The following is a 25,809-nucleotide window of genomic DNA, read 5'->3' on the forward strand; positions in this document are numbered from 1 at the left end:
CCTCACGGCCTCCCGGGCCACTATCACTCAAAGCTTGGCCCCAGGATTGGTGTAGTCCACGCACACTAGCCACATACCCCGAGTGTGCCCATGCCCAGTCATCCGCTGGGCTAGGAGGCTAAAGGTGGAGGGTCACTCCTTCCCCACCTGTTTCCTACCTGATTCAGGTAAGACCTGGGCTACAAGACTCCATGTTTGGGGACCCGGTTGCGCATGCGCTTCCCGCGGCCAGAGCTTCTCCGTCTGACCCCAGTCCCAGGGAAGACCCAGCCAAGCCACCGAATACCCGGTTCTGGGCTAGAGCGTCGCCACCTCCGCGCACCGGCCCATCGCCCCCGAGCCCAACCTATGCTGCCGCCTTCTCCCTGCCGGGCGTCAGCGCCACCTATTGCGAAGGGTATGAAACGGCAGGCTGTGCATTGAATAAGAGGCTGAATAAACGAATAAACTTTTATAGGGCCCAATCTGAGTACATTTACATGGTAAAACTGAAGGCCAAAGATAGTTATTAACTATGTCGAGATCTTTGGCGAGCCTTCCATATCTCAACCATTTCCCTAACTTCATAGTTACCCTAAAGACTCCCAAATCTATATCTCCAGCCCTTCCCTCTACTCCAAACTCTAGATCCATATATTTGACTGCCTTCGGTTCCTCTTCACATGAATGGCCTACACACGTCTTATACTCCACAAGGACTAAGTTAAATTCATTACCCTTCCTCCACTACAAACTAACCACCCCCCTTCCCCGGAACCTGTGCTACTTTCTTTATTCTCTGTTGTGGTTAATGGCATCATTAGCCACTCCAGTCTACTACACTCAATTACCAATACCTGTGGCATAATGGAATGAAGCTAAAAAGCCAAGCAGCCTTGGGTACAAATCCCAGCAAGTTCTCTCCTTCCCCCTGCTCTTCATCTTACTTCCCAAGTATCTTGGATTCATCTTGCTTCCCTCCATTCCCAACAGTTTCCCCTTGTTCAGGCCTCATTATCTCTCACTTGGACTACTGCCTCCTAATTGGTTTCCAGGTCTCCATGATCACACCTTTCTAATTCATCATTCACACACCTGCCCAAAGTGATTTTTCTAAAATGCAAATCAAATCGCATCTCTTTCTGTCTTCAAACTCTGTACTAACTCCTATTCCCAATGCTAAATTCAAGCTCTTTAACTGGTCATGCAAAACACTTCCAAATCTGGACCTTCCCTTCCTCTAGAATCTTCTCTCTTACCACCTGCACCTCTCCCAAACTTCATAATCTGACTTAATGTTGCTAATTGTAGTTCCTCCCAAAACACTGTGTGGTTTCCATTCTCCATGCCTTTACACATCTTTCCCCTGCCAAATACATTCGTCCCCACTTAGGCTACCTAAAAACTTCATTACTCAAAATTCACCTTAGTTGTCACATGCTCTTGAAAGCCTTCCCTGAAGCCTTCCTACAGAAATATCACTCCCTCTGTGCTATCTCTGTCCCTTGTTGATCACTATGTGCCAGACACTGTGCTAAACTCCTTATGTACATTATATCATTTAATTCTGATGATAATGCTATAAAAGAACTATTATTATCCTAATTTTACGGATGAGAAAGCTGAGGCTTTGAAAGATGAAGGAGCTTGCCCAAGGATGCAGAGGTGGTAAGTTGTGGAGCCAGGATCTGAACGCAGATATGTCTACTCATGTTTATCTATTCATCAAAAAGGTTTTTAGAATTAAATGATATATGAAAAATCACAGATCATCTTTTAAAAGTATTACAGAGTTTATTTTTTAAAGGAAAAACACACAGCTGTTCTACTCTAGTAGATGGAAATAGAGTGTTCTACTTTAAACTAATGGTATCGAAGGCCAAATAAATAGCCTTGAACGTCAAGCTAAATAAGGAAACAATCCTGCTATTATTCTGTATAATTTTTTCTTATGATATGAATGTTATGAATTTTTTTGCTAAGGGACTGATGTATTGTAAACCATTAATAAGTAAATTTTTGTTTTAAAAAATCTCCTTCTGGATAAGTGGGGGAAGAGAGATCTATTGATAAATGGAAAGAGTCACCATAGAATGTTCAAAAACTTGCCAAAGATGGGGATACCGAGATATCATGAGGGATGTATGGAGTCTAAACGAGTTAATATGTGTAAAGAGAAGAGTTTCTGGCACAGAGAAAGCACCATATCATTGCTAATGCTATTACTGTTGCTGTTGTTAAGAACTTCAGTAGCTCCCAATTCAGTGGTAAAGACAAACACATAAGCTGATGACTGAATAATACAGCTATGAACAAAGGTCTGTTGGGAGTTCCCAGAGGAGGCGGGGGTGAGGATCTTCCAGGGAATAGGAAGAGGGGCAGGGAACAAGATGGCACCCAGAGGCCATATGACTGAGAAAGGAGTAAGTTGCTGGAACCAGAGCAACACCACCTAACTTCTGCAGAAACGTTTTATTTGTTGGCAGATCTTTTACTTCTGAAAGCTCTGTTTCTTAGAAACTCTAACGTTTAAAGTTTCCTTACTATTCCAAGCATTCTTTTGCTTCTGGCCCAGCAATGGGACCTTAGCCACTGGGCAAAAGAGCAAGACTTTTACCCAGATGACATGAAAGTATGGAGGAGGGGAGAATAAGTGACTGAAGCTTATGAAGGGGTGACCAAGTACTCAAGTGAAGTTCCGGCCCCACCCAGAAGTCCAGCTGGGATAATCAGGACTCCAGAAGGGGTTAACACATTCCCATCCCCCAGGCTCCAGCCCCTCCCTAGCAGAGGAGAAACAGATGGGCACAGACTTAGTGATGTGTGCCTTGATCAGGAGGGAAGGGCAGAGGCCATCATCCAACTTGGCAGGCACTGCCCAAGAAGGCCCACCTTTTTCCTCCAAACCCATGCCAGGTGTCTAGCACACTAACTCAGTGTTTCCCAAGCCAAACGACATGGAAGGCTGCTTAAAAGTCTACATTCTTTACCACAGGCCATTAACTTTACATGTAGGCAAAACATATTTATGTTCCTCCTGTTCTTCAATAAACAGAGTAAAGAAACTTTCTGTGGGTAGTTCACTCCAGACCAGTGAAATGAGGCCAGCTATTCTGATGGGAATAACTAATGAGACACATACAGAAACGAAGTTAAACGTTAAACAGAGGAACACTGTTGGTAGAATTGAATAGATACAACTTTTTTGGAGGGCATTTTGGCAATAGCTATTAAAATTGATCCGGCAATTCCACTTTGCCAAATTTATTCTGTGTGTATACTCCCTGACATGTGTCCAAGGATGAACAATGCTGCATTATTTGGAAAAAGAATCTTTTTAACTGAAAACAAGCTAAATATCCATCTATAAGGTGCTGGTTATGAGGCTGCCTAACGTGTAAAGCTTTTCAATGTACACGAAAATGCAAGGTTCAAAAGAGTGTGTATATTATAATCCTACTTGTATAAAAATCTGTATGTATCATATAACTAAATATGTTGATATTTACAATATTAATATATTTACATATGTATTAGAAATCCCTGGAAACATCCAGATGTGGCAAAGTGGCAGCTTAGGGGCGAATCTGGTCTACAGGGAGATTCGTTTATTGCGCTTTTCTGTTTTAAATTTAAATGTGAATGCCCGTAGAAAGGGCCCTTTACTCTCGAGTCTCACACCCTTCAGTTCCCCCAGCTGTTACTTGGCCTGGTCCCTAAATGCGAGTGAGGAGAGCTGCAGGCACTTGTGGGGGTAGCTGGAGGCATGCTTTTAGTATTTACTTTCCACTTCTGATCTGTAAGCAAACATGACATTTATGACTTAAGGGAGGGTAGAGTGGGGACTGACGTCTTTCCATGTCGGAGAGAACAAGGACTAGAGGAAAATAAGGATCCTGAGAGATGAGACACTGATTTGGAAGTTACTGCTACAGGCGAGATAAGGAGCAAGCGGAGGCTGAGCCAGCCAGTAAGAGCAAGGATGAATTGTGAAGCCCAGATTTGAAACTTCTTTTAAAATCCCTTATCAGCCACTGCAGTTAAAGGAATGTACAGGCTTCTCTTTCTTCTTCTTTCTTTCCTGTCATGAGTAATCGCAGCCTGTGGTTTATCACATGGGCAGCTGGGCAGGACTCTGTTGTGCTCTGTGGGAACCCAGCTCTGCTTATAGCACTCCTGGAGAGTCTCATTCTCCTGTGCCTGTGAGTTAATTTCTTTCCCTTCACAGTGTTGGCACCAGCTGTACAGAAAGCAGGAGTCTTCAGCACCAAATATACAGCAGAAATCAAACTTGGATGTGCCTGTACCGAGTCTACCAGATAGTACTGTCCTGCCCTTTGTCTACCTGTAGGATCAGTGGCTTCCACAGTTAACTTCAAGACAATATTAGAAACCCTAATAGTCTGTAAATAAGAGTAAAGCTTTACCTTAAAATAAGAACAAGGAAAACTCCCAAATGAAACATTCCCTTGTTTTTGGCAGCAGTTAACAGACAGCAGCTGGTGTGAGAGTCCTGGATGCCATACTATGCTCTTTCATCTGCTGGAAATTCTTCAGTTGAATGAAATTATTCATTTGAAAGTTTTCATTGAATTTAGGCTGGTATTTCAGGGAGTTTTTCTTCTGTAGTCTGAACAGTGGGGAATGCATCATGGTGCTAAATTGGGTAGATTGGGCCGTGAATATAGTCCAATCCATGAATTACTCTTTTTTGAGGGGCTGGTTCATTGAGGGAGAGAGAGTGAGAGAGAGGAATCAGAGATTTTATAACTATAGGAGGGATTACGTCCTATCTATGATTCACTCTACCCCCATTCCCATTATCTCTGTCCACAATATTATGCCTGTCATAGACATTCAGGTGCTTCAGCGCAAATCCACTAAGTTCACACAAGTATCCCAAATGACCATCAGCTGATGGATGGATACATAAAATGTGGTATATGCATACAATGGAATATCATTTGGCAACAAAAAGGTTGAAGTTTAGATACATGATACACCATGGATGAACCTTGAAAACATTATGCTAAGTAAAAGAAGTCAGACACGAAAGACCACATATTATATGATTCCATTTCTACAAAATTCCAGAATAGGCAAATCTATAGAGACCAAAAGTAGATTAGTGGTTGCCTAGGGCTGGGGTAGGAGGGGGGAAGGAGAGTGAATGCTAATAGGTATAGGGATTTTGTGGGTGGAGGTGGTGCATCTAAAATTAATAGTGGGACTTCCCTGGTGGTGCAGTGGTTAAGAATCCACCTGCCAATGCAGGGGACACAGGTTCGAGCCCTGGTCTGGGAAGATCCTACATGCTGCGTGGAGCAACTAAGCCCACGCGCCACAACTAATGAGCCTACACTCTAGAGCCTGCGAGCTACAACTACTGAGCCCACCTGCCACAACTACTGAAGCCTGTGCGCCTAGAGCCCGTGCTCCTCAACAAGAGAAGCCACCACAATGAGAAGCCCCCGAACTGCAACAAAGAGTGGCCGCACTCGCCACAACTAGAGAAAGCCAGTGCACAGCAACGAAGACCCAACGCAGCCAAAAACAAATAAATATATATATATTTTTAAAAATTAATAGTGGTAATAGTTACACAATTCTGTGAGTATAATAAAAACCACTGTAAATTTTAAATAGGTGAATTATATGTTGCATAAAGTGTATCTCAATAAAGTCATTACTGAAAAGATAAAAGGAAGGAAAGATGTATACCAAGAAAACATTAGTTTAAAAAGCTGAAGTGACATATAATATTATAAAAAAGATTTTGGAACAAGGAATATTACCATGGATAAAGAAGGATTTCACAGTGAAAAAGGAATTAATTCATCAAAAAAAAATCCTATACGTGTATGCATATGGTAATAGAGCTTCAAAATAACTTAAGCAAAAACTGATGGAATTAGAGGAGAAACAGTCAAATCCACAATTATAACTAAGGGTTTTTATATTCCTCTCTCAAAAATTTATAGAGGAAACAGTAAATCAGAATATACAACACTTGAACAATACTATCAATCAACTACAACTAATTATCATTTAAAGAAAACTCCACACAACAAAAGTAGAACACCCAGTCTTTTCAACCGAACATGGACTATTCATCAAGGTAGATCATACTCAAGATAGATCATATTCTGTATTATATTGGATAGGTCTCAATAAATGCAAAAGGACTGAATTCATTTGAACATATTCTCTAACCACAATGGAATTAAATTATAAATCAATAACAGAAAAATATATGGAAATCCTCAGGTATTTAGAAATTAAACAGTAGACTTCTAAATAATCCATGGGTCCAATACAAATCACAAGTGAAATTATTAAAAATTTGAACTGAATGGAAATAAAAACACAATACATCAAAATTTGTGGGAGGGCTTCCCTGGTGGCGCCGTGGTTGAGAGTCTGCCTGCCGATGCAGGGGACACGGGTTCGTGACCCGATCCAGGATGATCCCACATGCCATGGAGCATCGGGGCCCGTGAGTCATGGCCACTGAGCCTGCGCGCCCGGAGCCTGTGCCCCTCAACGGGAGAGGCCACAGCAGCGAGAGGCCCATGTACTGCAAAAAAAAAATGTGTGGGATACAGCTAAAACTGTGCTAAGAAGGAAATTTATAGCAATGAATACAATCATCCCTTGGTACCTGTGGGGGAATTGGTTCCAAAACCACCACCCCCATACAAAAATCCAAGGATGCTCAAGTCCCTTTTATAAAATGGCTGTAGTACAGCTGGCCCTCCTTATCCCTGGGTTCGTCATCCTTGCATTCAACCAACTGCCCATCCCACAGATAAGGGGAGCTGACGGTATTTAACAAGAAGAACAGTCTCAGATCAAAAATCTAAACTTCGGGGCTTCCCTGGGGGCGCGGGGGCTGAGAGTCTGCCTGCTGATGCAGGCGACACGGGTTCATGCCCCAGTCCAGGAAGATCCCATGTGCCGCGGAGCGGCTGGGCCCGTGAGCCATGGCCGCTGAGCCTGCGCGTCCGGAGCCTGTGCTCCGCAACGGGAGAGGCCACAACAGTGAGAGGCCCGAGTACCGCAAAAAAAAAAAGAAAAGAAAAGAGAAATCTAATCTTCCACCTTAAGAAACTGTAAAAAGAAGAGCAAAGTAAACCCAAGTAAGTAGAAGAAAGGAAATAATAAATAGCAGAATCGATGAAACTGAAAACAGAAAAACAGTAGAGAAAAATCAATGAAAATAAAAGCTAATTCTTTGAAAAGATCAATAAAATTAATAAAAGTCAGATGAATCAGGGAAAAGAAGACAAAACTTACCAGTGTCAGGAATAAAAGAGAAGAGAATAAAGATCCTCAGACATTAAAAGGATGAAAAGGCAATATTATGGACAACTTTATGCCAATAAATTCAACAACTTCAATGAAAGACAAATTCCTTAAAAAATACAAACTGCCAAAGATCATTCAAGAAGAAGGAAATGAACACAATATCCCTATAGCTACCAAATAAATCGGACTCATGGTTAAAAACCTCCTCACAAAGAAAACTCCAGGCATAGGTGACTTCACTGGTGAATGCCACCAAACATTTCAGGAAGGAATAATCCCAATTCTACACAGTCTTCTAGAAATAAAAGAGGAAGGGACACTTCCCAAATCATTTTATAAGGCCAGCATTATTCTGTTCCCGAAACCAGACAAAGGCATTACAAGAAGAGAAAACAGACCAATATCCTCATGAACATAGATGCAGAAATCCTTAACAAATGTTTTGCAAATTAAATCTAGCAACATATAAATTGAATGACACATCATGACTAAATGGGGCTTATCCAAGGAATGTAAAATTGTTTCAGTATTCAAAAATCAATCAGTGTAATTCACCACATTAACAAACTAAAAAAGAAAAATCATCTCAATAGATGCAAAAAGCATTTGACAAAAGTCAAATCCATTTTTAATGAAAATTCTTGGCAAATTAGGAATAACGAAACTTCCTCAACACAATTAAGGACATCTATGAAAAACCTACAGCTGACATTATTCCTAATGCCTTCCTTCCTAATATAGGGAACAATGCAAGGATTTCTACTTACCACATTTCTGTTCAGCATTGTCCTGGAGGCCCTAGACAGTGGAATAATGCAAGAAAAAGAAATAAAAGTCATACATATTGAGAAAGAATAAGTAAAACAAAATCTATTTATATACAACATGATTGTATATGTTGAAAATCCTAAAGAATCTACAGAAGTTACCAGAACCACGAAGTGAGTTTAGTAAGATTATAGAATACAAGGTTAATATACAAAATCAACTGTGTGTCTATTTACTAGCAATGAACAATTATAAAATGAATTTTTAAATACCATTTACAGTAACATCCAAAAATATGAACTACTTGGGGATAAATTAAATAAAACATTACAAGATTTGTACACTGAAAACATCACTGAGAAAAATTAAGGAAGATCTAAATAAGTGAAGTTATATCATGTTCATGGGTTAGAAGGCTCAATATTGTTAAAATAGCAATTCTCTCCAAACTGAGCTACAGATTTGACACAATCACAAAAAAAAGCCAAGCAGACTTTTTTTTTTTTTTTTTTTTGCGGTATGCGGGCCTCTCACCGCTGCGGCCCCTCCCGCTGCGGAGCACAGGCTCAGGACGCACAGGCCCAGCGGCCATGGCTCACGGACCCAGCCACTCCGCAGCATGTGGGATCATCCTGGACCGGGGCACGAACCCGTGTCCCCTGAATCGGCAGGCGGACCCTCAACCACTGTGCCACCAGGGAAGCCCCAAGCAGACTTTTTTGTAGAAAGTAACAGCTGATTGTAAAGTTTATGTGGAAATGCAAAAAGCGTAGAATAGCCAAAATGGTTTTTAAAATAGAGAACAAAGTTAGAGGACTTACACTACCTTATTTCAAGACTTACTATAAAACTATAGTAATCAAGACAAGGTGATGTAATTGTAAAAACAGACATGTAGAGCAATGTAACAGAATAGAGAGTCCATAAATAGACCCACATATGCATGGTAATTTGATTTTCAACAAAGGTGCCAAGGCAATTCAGTAGTGAAAAGATAATATTTTCAGAAAATAATACCAGAACAAGTGGATATCCATAGGCAGCACACACATATATACATACACACAAATGGGGGGGGGGTGAACCTGGAATCTTACCTCACTCCATTTACAAAATTTAATTCAAAATAAATTATAGTGTACATAAAAAATGTATTCAAAATGGATTACAGATCTAAACATCATGAGAACTATAACCATAATTGTTCTAGAAGAAAACATGAGAGGAAAGTCTTAGTGGGCTTTGGTTAGGCAAATATTTCTCAACTAGGACATAAAAATATAAAACATAACAGGAAAAATGATACATTGGACTTCATCAAAATTAAAACCTTTTGTTCTCAAAAGACATTGTGATAAAAAGGAAAGTGACACACTGAAAGTATTCACAATACATATAACTTATAAAGGACTTGTATACAACATATATAAGAATTCTGCAACTCAGTAAGAAGACAAACAGCCCAATTTTCAAATGAGCAAAAGATGCCAACAGACACTTCACCAGAGAAGACATATGAATGGCAAATAAGCACATAAAAAAATGCTTAACATCATTCATCATTAGTGAAATGCAAACTAAAATCACAGTGCAATTCTACTTCAGACCCAGTAAAGTGACTAAAATTAAAAAGACTAACAATCCAAGTGTTGACAAGGATGTGGAACAATTGAAACTCTCATACATTGCTGATGAGAATATGAAATTATATAACCTCTTTGGAAAACAGGCTGTTTCTTATAAAGCATACTTACTATATGGACTCAATTACTCTGATACTGGGTATTACCCAAGAGAAATGAAAATGTATGCTCACATAAAGACTTGTTGAATGTTCAGAGCAATTTTATTTATAACAGTCAAATCTAGAAAAACCCTTCAACTTGTAAATGGATAAATTATACAATATCCACTCAATTGAATGATACTCGGCAATAAAAGGAAACAAATTATTGATACATGCAGCAATGCGGGTGTTTCTTAAAGCATTCTAAGTGAAAGAAGCCAGACAAAAAAGACTACAAACTATATGATTTCATTTACATAAAACCCCCAAACTTTTGGGGGTGGTGGAGACATTCTCTATATCATGATTATGAATGTGGTGAAATGGCTAATATATACAATATACGGTTAACTCTTGAACAACATGGGAGTTAGAGGCACTGATCCTCTACTCAGTTAAAAGTCCAAGCATAGGAGCTTCCCTGGTGGCGCAGTGGTTGAGAATCCGCCTGCCAATGCAGGGGACACGGGTTCATGCCCCGGTCCGGGAAGATCCCACATGCTGCAGAGTGGCTGGGCCCGTGAGCCATGGCCGCTGAGCCTGCGCGTCCGGAGCCTGTGCTCCGCAACGGGAGAGGCCACAACAGTGAGAGGTCCACGTACCGCAAAAAAAAAAAAAAAAAAAAAAAAAAAAGTCCAAGCATAATTTACAGCCAGCCCTCCACATCCTTGATTCAACCAACCCCAGATCATGTAGTACTGTAGTACAAATTTAGTGAAAAAAATTTGCATATAAGTGGACCCATGCAGTTCAAACCCATGTTTTTCAAGGGTCAACTGTACACTTAAACTTATTAAATTTTATTGTATGTGAATTATACTTCAGTAAAGCTGATTTTTAAGGTGATGTAAAAATATTTAGTATAAGTTTAGAAAAAGTCTGGAAGAATGTACATTAAATTCTTAACAATGGAGAAGAAATTACAAAAGACTTTCAACTTCTATTTCACTTTGTTATATACTCTATAATGTTTTATCTTTTCCCAAAGAGACTTCTATATTAGTCAAGATTCTTATGATTGCTAGTGACAGAAACATAAACTAATTTAAGAAAAGGCAAAATTTATTGGTTTATTGTGTCACTAGTTCATTTATTTATTGCGTCATCTGGGGGTAGATTCAGACATAGCTGGATCTAGGTGCTCCACTGAAGTTTTTGAGAATGAAGCTTTCCTCATCTATTGGTTCTTCCTTCCCCTGCATTGGCTTCATTCTCCGACTGTCTCTCTCCCTGTGAGGATGACACAGCAGCCTAATAGCTTAGCAACCCCAGAGGAAAAGTCACACCAGGAAAAGTCCTGAGCCAACTCTTAAAGACGCAGCTGGGACACATTTCCTTCCCTGAGCCCTGGCACCCTGATGGCGAGGCATGGGTAACAGGACCATGCATGGAGCTGAGCAAGGGCAGGGTGGTCTCAGCCCCATACTGAAGAGTGGTTCCCAAAAGGAGAAAAAAAAGAGGGTCTGATATCAGAATAAAGGCAGCTTAGCAGGCATAAACAGCAGATGACTACTACAATATACTGCTTTTAGAATTAAGGAAAAAGTTATTTTGCTTTTAATCTTTGTAATAACAGAGCCCAAGGAAATATCTTCTGGTGCTTTTCTAACAGAGCATAGCATAAAGCCCACTGTTATGAACTGAACGTGTGTGTCCCCCCAAAATTCATATGTTGAAACCCTAACCCCCCATATGATGATATTAGGAGGTAGAGTCTTTGAGAAGTAGCTAGGTTTAGATGAGGTTATGAGGGTAGAGCCTCCATGATGGAATTAATTTCCTTCTAAGAAGAGAAAGAGACTAGAACACTCTCTCTCCACCATGTGAGGATACAGTGAGGAGGTGGCCATCTATAAGCCAAGAAGCAGGCCCTCACAGGACGCTGAATCTGCCAGCACCTCGATCTTGAACTTCCCAGCCTCCCGAACTGTAAGAAATAAACCTTCATTGTGTAAGTCATCCGTTCTATGGTAATTGTTATAGCAGCCCAAGCTGACTACATGACCCACATATCAGCCTTCTCTGATGGATTAGGGAGGAGTTAAGGAAGATGCCATCCAAGGGGAACCCTTTCCTTGCCAAAACAGAGGGTAATTTGTAGAATGGAGTAGAGGTAAGATAGGGCTTGGAGAAGATTTGTGTAATCCCTTGAGAGAAACGACATAGGTGGTTGACTAGAGATGAAAAAAAGGACTTCCAAGTAAAGCCAAGGGTGGCCATGTGACACACCATATGGCCATTCTGGGATAGGGGGATGGCTGAAACGATCGTGGTGTTGCTTCCATGTGCTACCTGGAATCAAGCTGCCGGATAACGATACTGCACTTCTGAAGTGTCAGGCCACTTGTGCTTGATGGTAAATAATTTTAAATACTTTTATATTAACACAAATAAGAATGAATTATGAAGTAGAATGCAAAAATTGCATGTGATTTTTAAGATAAAATACAAATTCCTTGCTTGCAATAACCCCTTCAGGCTGCCTCTCACTCTCTCTTTCATGTGAATTCAGGTTCCTCTGCCATTAGAAATTGTTTGGTGGAAAATTTTGAGAAGTATTTCTTTAAGGAATAAGGGCTGGGGATAAAGGATGTTCTTGGGGTTTTTACAGTGTCCAGACACTTTGCCAGAAGAAGAAACCAGGCAAGGATTCAGGAAGATTTGGGATTTTGAGGACAGGGCTAACATCTGGAGGGATTGGCAGAACCAATGCTAGTATATGCATAAGGGACTGAGGTTCAGGGCTGCTCACGTAAATCCTAAGAGCAGCTGCATTCCTGGGTAACATCTCATGTGGAAAGCATGGGATCCTGCCCTGGCTTAGGGTCTGGATTAGCATCTCTTTGAGGAGTAGGAATCTAGTGTTCTTGCAGAGGCACATCCATTTCTGGGGTCAGGGGAAGTTCATCTCTGAACAACAAGCTCTGGTGAGCAGCTTTTTGCCTCAGAATTGGTGGAGAAGAGAGATGGAGCCCAGAAGGTTTAGAGTTCACAGGTTTAATAAGATATGGGAGATCCACAAAGGGTCATAAAAATTAAAAGACATTTTAACACCACAAAAGTAAAAAGGACAAAATGGAAATGATAGCCCTTCTCCAGAAAAGGACCATTAGCTGGCACCTGGTCTTTTTTTTTTTTTTTTCATCACAAGGCAGAAGAAAAATTTTATCACAGATCACAGCATTCTGAGGAACTGAGAATACTGCAGTGAAGGACAGGATGGGTCCTTCCTTTTATGCACTCTGGGATGACTGAAAATTACCCCCAGGAGGACTTTATTTAAAAACAGAGAAATGAGCTAACACTACTGTAGTCATCATATTGCAATATTTAAATGTATCAAACCTACACTTTATACATCTTAAATTTAAACATTGCATAATGTTATATGTTAATTATATCTCAAAAAAAAAAAAAAGAAGACAGGGAGAAAGACAAGCTCATGGCAATTAGCAGGACATCTACAACCTGACCACAGGATAGCAAAGGACACTCCTGCTTCTGTCTCTCCTGGGTGGGGACCCTCGAAATCTTAATAAGTCTTGGCCATTATGGTGAATTTTAGAGGGCAAGGAACAAGGGGAGGTGGAGCAGAATGAGAGAATTAAATTGGAAATATAGATTCTTGAACTGAGGTGGATGAAGAAATAATTATAAACCCAAAGGCCAAAAAAAGGAAAAAAACAATCAACCTGCACCTGGAGCATTAGGTTCTGGAAATCCAATTTGCACATAGAGAGTGGAGGGGCCTTCGCTGAGGGGGGTGTGCCAGGAGCTGAGGCCCCACTGGTGAGCAGAGGACCGTTGCCCTGGAGACAGTCTTAGCTTAGAAATGGCAAACAGGAAAATAACAGGGGCTTAAGGGAGAAAGAAGAAAAAAGGCACTGCCTGGGATGGTTGATATCTTAGAAACCAGACTATACTGCATGAAACAAATGTACTTAAAAGGATAAATACAGATTTAACTGCTTTGAATAATGAAGATAGGAAGAAGGAAGATATTTTAGTTGTTTCTGGGTTTGGATGGGCGATCAGACACTCAAGAGATTTAACAGAAGAAAAAAGAGAAATGTGTTAGAGCAGAAACTGAGATACACTTGACTATCTCCTAGCCTCTATTCCAGAATGTACTATTGAAATGTGCTTTCAGAGAGCTATTGATAGAGAAATAATAATAAAAATAAATCCAGGGAGCTTCCTTCTTGGTGCCCATATAATAACTTGAGATGGCAGATTTAAGAGGGAGAAGTCCAGAGCTATTTAGCATAAAATTCAGAGGTAATAATTAGCTAGTTTCAAGGCAAGGCAATGATTGAGGGGAAATGGATTGGGCAACCATGGCCAGGAGATTTGGGGGTTAAGACTTGGTCAAAGTAGGTCTGGACACCCTCTTCAAAGTGGCTAAGGGTTTTGATACTGAAATAGGAACCCCGAGAGACTGGAGCTAGAGAAGGGACTTCCTGGAGCAGAAAAAGCCAGGAAGATCGGTCAAAGGGCTTGGAGTAAGGGACAACTGGGAGAACCAAGCCTGGGATGTGCACAGAGGACAGATGTGAAGCTAAAAACAATAGCCAATAACAAAGGAAAGAGGAATAGGGACAGGTGGATAATATATTGCCTTGGGCAATTGCTGAGAATGGACTACAGCAGTGGTTCTCAACGTGTAGTCCCCTGACCAGCACCATCAGCATCATCTGGAATTTGGTAAAACGCAAATGGTCCGTCCCCCTGAATCAGCAACCCTGGGGATAGGCTCAGCAATCTGTGTTTCAGTAAGCCCTCGAAGTGAAAGCAATGCACTCTAAAGTTTGAGAACAACTCTACTGAAGCATCCCTGGCTTGCCTTTAATGGCTGCTTAGACCAACAAGCCAGGGAGCAGGGCTCCCTTAAACCTCTGGGTTGGCCTAGATGGGTGAATAAATGGTGAGACTCACTGAAGGGGAGCCACAAGAAGCCATGTCTGGGTTTGACACTGGTGTTGGACTGATAGGAGAAGTTTTAAGCAAAACTACACAGCTCATAGAAGAGAGGTAGACAGGGCTAGCCTAAGTAATAGGACTTTACGAAGAATCAGAATTCACTGATAATTTCTCTTATCACAGAACTAGCTCTGGAAAATGACAGGTTTATAATAGAATTAGTGAACCCAATAACAGAAAACAAACAAAGGTGACCCTATGATCTGAATATTGAACAGGTATACAGGTTAGAAGGCCCCCAGGAAATGGAAGAAGTACATTTTCAGCTTGCGGAAATCAGGTAGTAAAGCAACAAGAAGCTTTAGACATCAGGAACCAAAAACATGCAGACATAACTGGATGGGGTCAGGGCACTAATGGAGAAGACTGTAAATGACTGTAATTTTCAGAGCTGTGAAGCCATAAATTGCTCTGGGAGGACTGCCTGCTATTAGTGTAGCACTCTCTGCTCTCAAGATGAAGCAGCTGGAGGCTGTGAAATTGGTTAAAATGATTCTCAGAAAAAGAAGGAAATTGAATATGAAGGAAAAGAGGTCTTCTGCCACCCTCTCAAAAGAGATGGGGCCCAAAGCCCTGGATGTAGGGGCCTGGACCATCTTCAGAGGTGAAACTGTCTTCAAGTGTCTGCAATCCAAGGAAGGAGTTTTAAGGCTAAAAACTCAAGGGCACTAGAAAGTAAACTGACTGCAATTCTTGCTACCATTAAACTTTTAGTTTTATAGAGAGGCAATGGAAGGACCTCAGCCTGTGGGGGCAGAGACTATATACAGGATGTATAGAGGGAACAAAAACCGTTGCTTTGGTAATGGTGTTAGCGTTGAAAATGACAGACAGTAAACTAGGGATATAACAGGGGCTTAAGGGAAAGAGTGAAAAGACCTAGTACCGTCCCCAAGTTCTAACCCCATAAACTGCTGATGCCGCAATAGGAAATGAAAGCTAAGATACAGAGTCAAAATGAGGGAGGATCAAGGTACTAGGAAACCCAAGAATGAGAACTAGGCAAGTGGGTGAGCCAGAGATGGATGACTGCCAGAGACCAAGTCCACTTAAAAGCTTTCCTCAGGGCTTCCCTGGTGGCGCAGTGGTTGAGAGTCCGCCTGCCGATGCAGGGGACGTGGGTTCATGCCCCGGTCTGGGAAGATCCCACATGCCGCGGAGCGGCTGGGCCCGTGAGCCATGACCGCTGAGCCTGCGGGTCCGGAGCCTGTGCTCCGCAACGGGAGAGACCATAGCAGTGAGAGGCCCGCGTACCGCAAAAAAAAAAAAAAAAAAAAAAAGCTTTCCTCAGCCCTCTCTCTTTTTTGGGGGGTGAATTTTTAATAATTTTTTTGAGATATAACAGATATATAACAAATCACAAATATTTAAAATAATCTAGTTAGTGATTATGAACATTATCTGTCACCCCCAAATTTTCCTCCTGCTGTTTTGTGATGCATTTATTTTCCTTCCCTCACCTCCTATATACCCATCCCCAGGCAATCACTGATCCAGTTTCTGTCACTGTAGGTTAGTTAGACTTTTCTAGAATTTTATATAAATAAAATTGTGAGTATGTGCTCTTTTTTGGATGACTTCTTTCACTCAACATAATGATTTTAAGATCTATCCATGTTTTTGTATTGTTACTTTGTTCCTTTTCAATGCTGAATAGTATCCCATAGTTATATGGAATCAACTATATAGCCATCAACTGTCTATTCATTTACTCATTTATCTAGTCATCTGTACATGGACATTTGAGTTGTTTCCATTTTGAGGTATTACAAATTAAGCTATTATGAACATTCACATACAAAGCTTTGTATGGACATATTCCTCTTAAGTAAATTCAAATGATGTTTTATTTGATTGGGGTTTGATTTGCTAAACTTTTGTGAAAATTTGTGTGACTATATTCATGAAAGATACTGATATCCAGTTTTCTTTTCTTATAATGTCTTTGCCAGGTAACACTGGCCTAATAAGATGCATTAGGAAATGTCTTCCTCTTCCATTTTTGAAAAATTTTGTATAGAATTGGTATTTTTCTCCCTTAAATTGTTGGTAGAATTCCTCAATGAGGCTATTTGGCCTGGACCGTTTCTGTTGGTCAGTTAGTTTGTTTTGCGGGGGAGGAAGATTTTTAAACCTACAAATTCTATTTCTTTAATAGATACAGGACTATTCAGGTTACCAATTTCTTCTTGAGAAAGATTTGGTAGTTTGAATCATTGTCAGATTTATTGGCATACATTTTTTCATAAATGTTATTATCTTTTTAATGTCTGTTAGAGCTGTAGTGTTATCCCTTCATTTATTCATGATATTGGTAATTTTTGTTCTCTTTTCTTTCTGATCAGTATGGCTACAGATTTATTTACTTTAAAGATGTTCCCAAAGAACCAGCTTTTAACTATCCCAAAGAAGGAGCTCTTAAGCAAGTTTCTAGGACCTTGAACCATTAATTAATCCCTTATCACAAAAGATTCTAGACCCATGTTTAAAGGCACCCACTTATTGATGCAACTAGAGTAACTCAGGTTGTCAAGGAATTATGCTAGAACATAAATTCACCATTCATCTCAGTACAGAGGTCCCCAGCAGGATCAATAGCACTAGCCCTCCTGATACCAAGAAATTCAATTTTTCATTGAGAGTCAAAAATCTACAGGTGTTCTTAGACCAGTGCTTGAGTTCACTGCATACTGATTTTCTAGGCATGTTATTGCTCTCTGATGTCCCCTACTCCCCAGTAAGAACCAAATATTAGCACAGCTAACCAAGAAAAAAGAGAGAAGATAAAAATTACCAATATTAGGAATAAAAGAAGAGAGACCCCTCTGATATTAAAAAGATAATTAGGCAATTATCTTTTAAAAAGATAAAACAACTCTATGTCTCAAAATTCAAAAGGTTTGGTAAAGTGGACCAACTCCTTGAAAGACACACATTGCCAAAACTCACCACAGAAGGAATAGATAAGGATAATTCTGATAACCTTATATCTATTAAAGAAAATACATTTGTAGTTTAAAACTTGCCCCCGGGCTTCCCTGGTGGCGCAGTGGTTGAGAGTCCGCCTGCCGATGCAGGGGACACCGGTTCATGCCCTGGTCCGGGAAGATCCCACATGCTGTGGAGCGGCTGGGCCCGTGAGCCATGGCCGCTGAGCCTGAGCATCCAGAGCCTGTGCTCCGCAACGGGAGAGGCCACAACAGTGAGAGGCCCGCGTACCGCAAAAAAACAAAACTAAACAAAAACTTGCCCCCAATTAAACCCTATAAAAGACAGTTTCAATGTGACTTCTACTAAATATTTAAAGAAGAAATAACACTATAACTATGCATACTATCTTACACAAAATAAAAAAGGAAGGAACATTTCCCAACTTATTTTATGAGACCAGCCTTATCTTAAATACAAAAATCAGACAAAGACTGATTTCAAGAAAAGAAAACTATAAACTAATATCTCTCATGAGTTAGATACAAAGTGTTAGCAAACTGAACCCACCAATAGAGAAAAAGGAAAATACATATGGGGTATGTATTAGGAACACATAGTTTTTATGCATAGTTTCTTTTGTCTTTAGCCTTAAAGCTTCTAGTCGAAATGCAGTTTCCAAAGTTACTTAAGGTCAGCTCCTTTTCTCCCTACACCCTTAAATGTGGTTATGGCATACATATGTAATACAGTTAAACTTATTTGTCACAGTCTACATTCCATCCTGGGATTCCCCCAACATGAACCCCAACAGTGGGGTTCATATTAGGAACACAAGACTGGATCAACACTTAAAAGTCATCAGTATAATAGTAGCTATAATTATTAATACTATATTATATACTTGAAAGTAGATCTTAAATGTTATCACCACACACACAAACAATTATGATTATGTGATGGGATAGAGATATTAACTAACCTTATTGTGGTAATCATTTTATAAAATATACATGTATCTAATCATCACACTGTACACCTTAAATTTACATATGTTATATGTAAATAATATCTCAATACAGGTGGGAAGAAAATAAATCAATATAATTCACCATATTAATAGACTAAATGATAAAAATAATATGACCATATCAGTAGTGCAGAAAAAGCTTTTGACAAAATTCAACATTGATTCATGATAAAAGTTCTCAGGAAACTAGAAATGGAAGGGAACTTCTTTAACCTAATAAATGGTACCTGCAAAAACTCATACAGGTAACATTATACTTAATGACAAGAGATTGAATGCTTTCTTTCATAAGATTTGGAACAAGGCAAAGATGTCCTCTTTACCTCTCCTGTTCAACATTGTACTTGAGTTCCTAGCTAGTGCAATAAGGTAAGAAAAAGAAATGTATACAGATTAGAGAGAAATAAACAAACTAGTCATAGGCAACATGATTATTTATCCAGAAAATCCCACAGGATCTACAAAAAAAACCTCTAAACTAAAAATTGAGTTTAACAACATTGCAAGATACAAGCTTAGCATACAGAAGCCAGTTGTATTCCTATGTACAAGCAATGAACAATTGGAACCTGAAATTAAAACAAAACAATACTATTGACAATAGTACCACCCTCAAAAAGGACTTAGGTATAAATCTAACAAAATACGTACAAGATCTGTATGTGGAAAACTAAAAAACATTTATGAAAGATATAAAGAAGATCTAAATAAATGGAAAGATGTACCATGCTCGTGAGCTGGAAGACTCAATATTGCTAAGATGTTAATTCCATCAAATATGGTCTACAGATTCAGTGCAGTCCCAAACAAAATCCCAGTCAACTTTTTTGTAGATTTTTATAAGCTTATTCTAAAATTCACATGGAAAGGCAAAGAAATTAGAATAGCCAAACAATTTTGGGGAAAAAAAATGTTACCTGATTTTAAGACTTACTATTACTATAATACTACAGTAATCATAATAGTAATTATAGATATAGATTAACTGGGATGTTGGGGGAATCCCAGGATGGAATGTAGACTGTGACAAATAAGTTTAACTGTATTACATATGTATGCCATAACCACATTTAAGGGTGTAGGGAGAAAAGGAGCTGACCTTAAGTAACTTTGGAAACTGCATTTCGACTAGAAGCTTTAAGGCTAAAGACAAAAGAAACTATGCATAAAAACTGAATTTTACCTGGTAAATTTGTTTCTCATTGGAGTACAGGTTCACAATTCTAAAATTGCTTTCCATGTATATCGAAGATGAACAACTAAGTAAATGGATGGTGGATGGTGGGAATCAGGTTCCTCACTATGACAAGGGAAGTTACAGAGAAGAAAGGAAAGTTAAAATGAAACTTACAGTGCTGGTTTTGAAGGCAGAGGCATCAATATGAGCTCATGTATGTATTATATATATGAACTCGTCTGTGCTTTTATATATATGTATGTATATATATACACATATACACACATGCAGAAACAATCATAGATATACTTGTATTTATTAGTTAGTATACATAAATATATTATGCAGCTCTGTCTGCTGAGAGGACCAAAAAGCATCCTAGTAGTAATGAATAAACCCAGTGCTCAGATTTTAGTTTCCATGTACCATTTTCGAAGTAAAATAAAACAAAACAGGCATCTTTGAGAAATGATTGAATTCTAAGATTGGGGTGAAGAAAATACAAGAAAGGAATATCTTGAAGTAACAGAAAGTAAGAAAATTCTCAAAAAAATAAAATGATGGGGGGCCTAATAAAGGGACATAGGAACCAACCTGAAAGTGTTCCCAACTGCCAAAATCTGAAACAATTTGAACAACAAAATAATAATAGTATTTGATTATAACCCAAGGCAAATATACATGAGTCCATACTGATATAAATAAAATATTGAATGAATGAAATAAAATGAAAGTGACAAGACACTTCCAAATACATTTATTAATTGCCTATGCCACTCCAGCAGGTGAAATTTAATTTCTTCCTTTCTTGACATTCCAACTCATTTCAAAATAATAGAGTATGGAAAGGGAGAAATATAAACTATATCATGAAGAAACTTGGCAAATACCACCTTAACCAAGTGATCAAGGCTAACACCACCAGTGATATCATGTGGACATCATGTACCTCCTGATACGATGGGATGAGAAGGGCACTTCACTTCTGTGGTCTTCCTTCAAAAACCCACAACTGCAGTCTAACTATGAAAAAAACCCAAAAACCTCCAAATATAGAACATTGAATAAAATACCTGACTAGTACCCTTCAAACTGTCAAGGTCATAAAACACAAGGAAAGACTGAGCAACTATCACAGACCCAAGGAATCTAAGGATACATGATTACTAAGTGCAGTGTGGCATCCTGGATAGGATGTTGGAACAGAAAGAGGATATTAATGGAAAAAGTCCTAAAATTTAGTTAATAAAGATATACCAATGTTGGTTTCTTAGTTTTGACAAATGTATGATGTTAAAAATAGAAGAAATGGTGAGGGACTTATGAGAATTCTCTGTTATCTTTGCAACTATTCTATAAATCTAAAGTTATTCCAAAATATAAAGGTTTTTTTTCTAATGAAGGTGACATAACCCATTTCCAGACAAACACAAAGCTGAAATAATTTGTCTCCAACACTACTATACTACAAGAAATGTTAATGAAGTTTCTCAATCTGAAGGAAAATAATACCTGAAGGAAAATGATTTCTTCTTGAAGGAGGAAACCTCAGATCTACACACACACACAGAGGAATCAGAAATGGCAAGTATGTGGGTTAAAAAAAATTAATTTTCTCACTTTTGTAATTTCTTTAAAGCATATTTGACTGTTTAAACTAAACTGTTACCAATGTATTGTGGGATTTATATATGTAGAAGTGAAATATATGACAACAAGAGTGCAAATGACAGTAGGGGTATGTAGAAGTATATAGTTTCACACTTAATATTAAATATAATACTATTTGAAGGTGCAGTGTAACAAGTTAAAGACGGATATTATAAGACAGGACAATCACAGAAAACAAAGAGGCATAACCAGTAATGCATTAGAGGAAATAAAATGAAACACTAAAAAATATGCAATTAGGGCAAAAGAAGGCAGAAAAAGAGAACAAAAATCAGATGAAAGAAATAGAAAAGTAGTAGCAAGATGGTAGACATAAGCCAGACAATATATGTAATTAAATTAAATGTAAATACTCAATTATAAGGCAGAGCTTGTCAGAGTGAATAACAGAGCAAGGCCTAACTATCTGATGACTACAAGAAATGACTTGATATACAAAGAAATAGTTAGACTAAAATAAAAAGATGGAGAAATATAACATGCAAACACTAATCTTAAGAAATCTGGAGCATATATATAAATATCAGAGAAAGTAGACTTTAGAATAAGGAATATTGCTAAGAGATAAAGAAGGACCATACCAGTTTCCTGTTGCTGCATAACAAATTACCACAAGCCTGGCAGCTTAAAACAATACCCATGTATTAGTTCACATTTTGTACATTAGAAGCCAAGCATGGCATGGCTGGCTTCTCTAGTCAAGATATCACAAGGCTCAAATTGGCCAGGTTGAGTTTTCATCTGGAAGCTCTGGGGGAAAAAAATCTGCTTTCAAGTTCACTCTTGTAGTTGGAAGAATTGAGTTCCTTGTGGTTGTATAACTAAGTTCCCCGTTTCTTTGCTGTCAGCCAGGGTCTCACTCAGCTCCTAGAGGATACCGTCATTCCTTGATATGTGGTACCCTCCATCTTCAAGCCAGCAAAGGGCACTGAATCCTTCTCATGCTGCAAATTTCAGACTCCTCTTCTGTGACCAGCAGGAGAAAACTTTGTTTTTTGTGTTATTAGGTCAGTCTTACCCAGATAATCTCCCAGTCTCAGGTCAATAGTGCCAATAAAACCTAACCCATGGAGTAAAACCCATCACATCAACAGCCCTGGAGATTATTCAGGTTATATATACCAGAGGGGAAGGAAATTTTGTGGGTCATCTTAGACTTCTTCCTGTCATAAGGACATTTCATAATGATAAAATAATCAAGTCACCTGGACATAGTAAGACTAAATATGTTTGCATCTAACAACAGAGCTTTAAGATATATGAGAGAAAAACTAATGGAACTAAAAAAATTATACAAATTCACAATTGTGGTTATGAATTTCAGCCTTCCTTTCTCAGTGATTAATAGAGCACAAGGACAGAAAATTAGTTAAGTTACAGAAGACTTGAACAACACTATTAACCAAGTTGACCTAATTGACATTTGTAGAGCACTACTTCCAATGATTTTAGAAAAGCTATTCTTTTCAAGTTCATGTGGTATAGTCACCACAATAAACTATATGTTGGGCCATAGAATAAGTTTCACCAAATGTAAAAGGATGGAAATTATAGAGCGTATTCTCTGACTGCAAAGGCGTTAAATTAGAACTCAATAAAACCCCTATTATAGCAACTCCACCACAACATGGAGACTCTCCAACTTGATGTTTGGATGTCAGTATGACAGTGATCCTTTGGTATGGTCAAAGAAATAATTACTCACATAGTGTAGAAGTCCCAAGGTGAGTGGTGGGGAGGATTGCTCTCTCTGAGTGAAAATCCAGAACAGAGAGAAAGAATGGATAGTGAGTGTGCAATATTTCATAAAGGGAAATACCTGTCAGTGTAAAGTTTGAAAGAGGTTCCACCTGGCATGAAAAGAGGCAAAGAGGCAGCAAGAGGTCACCTGTGCTTGTGGGCCTTGGGCGTGGGTGAGCTTTATCAGGATGCTACAGGAGGCAACAAACACAGGCAAGCAATAAGGCTGAAAGATGTCTAACATTAAATCAAATGTCAATTGGAGTTTGTTTCTTTCATACGGTTATCATGACCCCAAAGAGAAGGAAATTAAACAACAAACGTAAATGATTCTTGGATTGAAGATGCAATCACAGGGAAAATGAGTAAATATTTTGAACTGAATGATAACGAAAATACAACATATTACTCAGGCAGTGCTTATAGGAAAACTTTTACCTTATCAGAAAAAGAAAGATTTGAAATCAATGACCTAAGCTTCCACTTTAAGAAACTGGAACGAGAAGCGCAAAGCAAGCCCGTGACCATAAAAGAAAAGAAATAATAAAGATAAGAGCAGAAATTAACAAATGAGAAAAGAGATAGATAATGGAAAAATTAACAAAGTAAAAAGTGCTTCTTGGAAAGGATAAATAAAACTGAGAAGCCCTTAGCTAAACTGATCCAGGAATAAAGAACACAAATCACCAATATCAGGAATGAAAAGGTGTTATCACCACAGATCTAAAGATGTTAAAAGGATAATAATATTTTGAATAATTTTATGCCAATAAATTTGACAACCAAGATGAAATGAGGAAAAACCTTGAAAAATACTCTTTATAATAATAATTGATACCCCAAAAGGCAAGTATTCACAACACATATATCAGACAAAGGACTTGAATCCAGAATATATCTATAGATCTCTTACAACTTATTAGTAAGAAGACAAACTATCCAATTTAAAAATGGGCAAAGGATTTGAAGGGATTTTTACAAAATAAGATAATTAGTCAATAAGCACATGAAAAGATATACAAAAAGTTAGCCATCAGGGAAATGCAAACTAAAACTACAATAATTTACAACTACACACTCAGTAGAATGATTAAAAATTTTTAAAGTGACAATTCTAAGTGTTGGAGAAGTTGTGGAGAAACTGGAACTCATATATTGTGGGTGACAAGGTAGAATGGTATAACCATTTTGGAAAACAGTTTGGCAATTCCTTATGAAGTTAAACATACACTTACCATATGAACCAGCAATTCTACACCTGTTTACCGAAGAGAAGACTTATACATGAATATTGATAGCAGTTTTTTCATAATAAAGCCAGATATTTGCCCCAGACAAGGAGAATTCCTGTCTCATGCTCCTCTCCTCCAAAAATTTAAGAAGCTACTGAAACATGCTGCCTGCTCTCAAACCAGAGGCATCCAAAATCACCACAGCCAGATTTGCATTTAACAGCCACCCTAAATCCCAGGAACCTGCTCTCACTAATCTCTAGGCAACAGGACTCAGCTTCTGTTCTTCCAAACCTGATTACTTACCTAAGTTCCTATAGCCAATGTGAATCTCTTTCCCTGCACTTTCAAAGAAGCTTCAGCAAAGCCCCAACACCAAGAAGACCATTACAGCAGGATTTCCTTCACCAGATAACTCAGCACCACAAATGCCAACTCAAGAGCCCATGTGGCTATTCTAACCAGTAGTAAATGGGAAATGCCTGCAAGAGTCTGGAGATGGGCCCAAATTACCCTGTTAGTCAAAGCAGTTGGGAGGAGCATCTAATGATTGCTTTGTAGTAACTCAGGAGGAATCAGTTTGAATCAAGAACTCACCCAAGATGGCGATCCAAGAAATACTTGAGAAACTGTGGTGGAAACCCCTGTGAATTTGTTGGAGAGTCATGCTCAGGACTTTCAACTGTTCATCCCCAGGTCCATTCTTGGTACTAGACTGGCACCCCATGTGTTCTCTTCTTGCAGCAGTTCCTGAGTCATCCGCTGGCTTCCTCACCTCCTGCTGCTGTCAATAACTAGAGTGGTCATAAAGTTTATCATCCAAACTGGGACACCTGAGAATGTAAAGTGCATGTTATTAATTATTACAGTTTGATAACAGGTTTAAACTGGGACTATCCCAGGAAAACCAGGATATACAGTCACTCTAATGATGACTCCTCTGCCCCAAGGAGTTCTCTCTCAGAATTAACTGAAGAGTCACAGTCACCACACCATTCTCTTTGCTGCCCCCACAAAAATGCAAGTAGACTTTTCATTTTAAAGATTTTATTTCTAGTCATTAGAGGTAAATTGACAATAATAACTAATAAGAGAAAATTAAAAGAATATAAAGTACCTAATTTATGGTCCCTAAATAGTCAAATACACTGAGATGGCAACTAAAATTTCATGGACTTTAGTTTTAGATTTTATTTCCTTTTCTTTATGT

The 25,809-nt window shown here is 38.8% G+C and overlaps 1 protein-coding gene across 2 annotated transcripts in view; it reads right to left on the reverse strand.

The window, feature by feature from the left end:
• MEST (mesoderm specific transcript) overlaps positions 1-25,425 on the reverse strand; it is a 107,595-nt gene extending 82,170 nt beyond the window's left edge. The window contains exons 1-2 of one of the 2 annotated variants that reach the window (XM_049714611.1): positions 25,197-25,425; positions 8,055-8,085 (exon numbers count right to left, since the gene is read on the reverse strand). In XM_049714611.1, coding sequence (XP_049570568.1) covers positions 8,055-8,059 — 5 coding nt within the window. In that variant the 5' untranslated portion in view covers positions 8,060-8,085; positions 25,197-25,425. Of the gene's footprint in view, positions 1-158; positions 260-8,054; positions 8,086-25,196 lie in introns of those variants that run through there. The other variant, XM_033432447.2, reaches the window with a different exon arrangement.
• Between the last annotated feature and the right edge of the window lie 384 nt (positions 25,426-25,809).

The sequence above is a fragment of the Orcinus orca genome, chromosome 9 (genome assembly GCF_937001465.1).
Source record: "Orcinus orca chromosome 9, mOrcOrc1.1, whole genome shotgun sequence".
NCBI lineage: Eukaryota > Metazoa > Chordata > Mammalia > Artiodactyla > Delphinidae > Orcinus > Orcinus orca.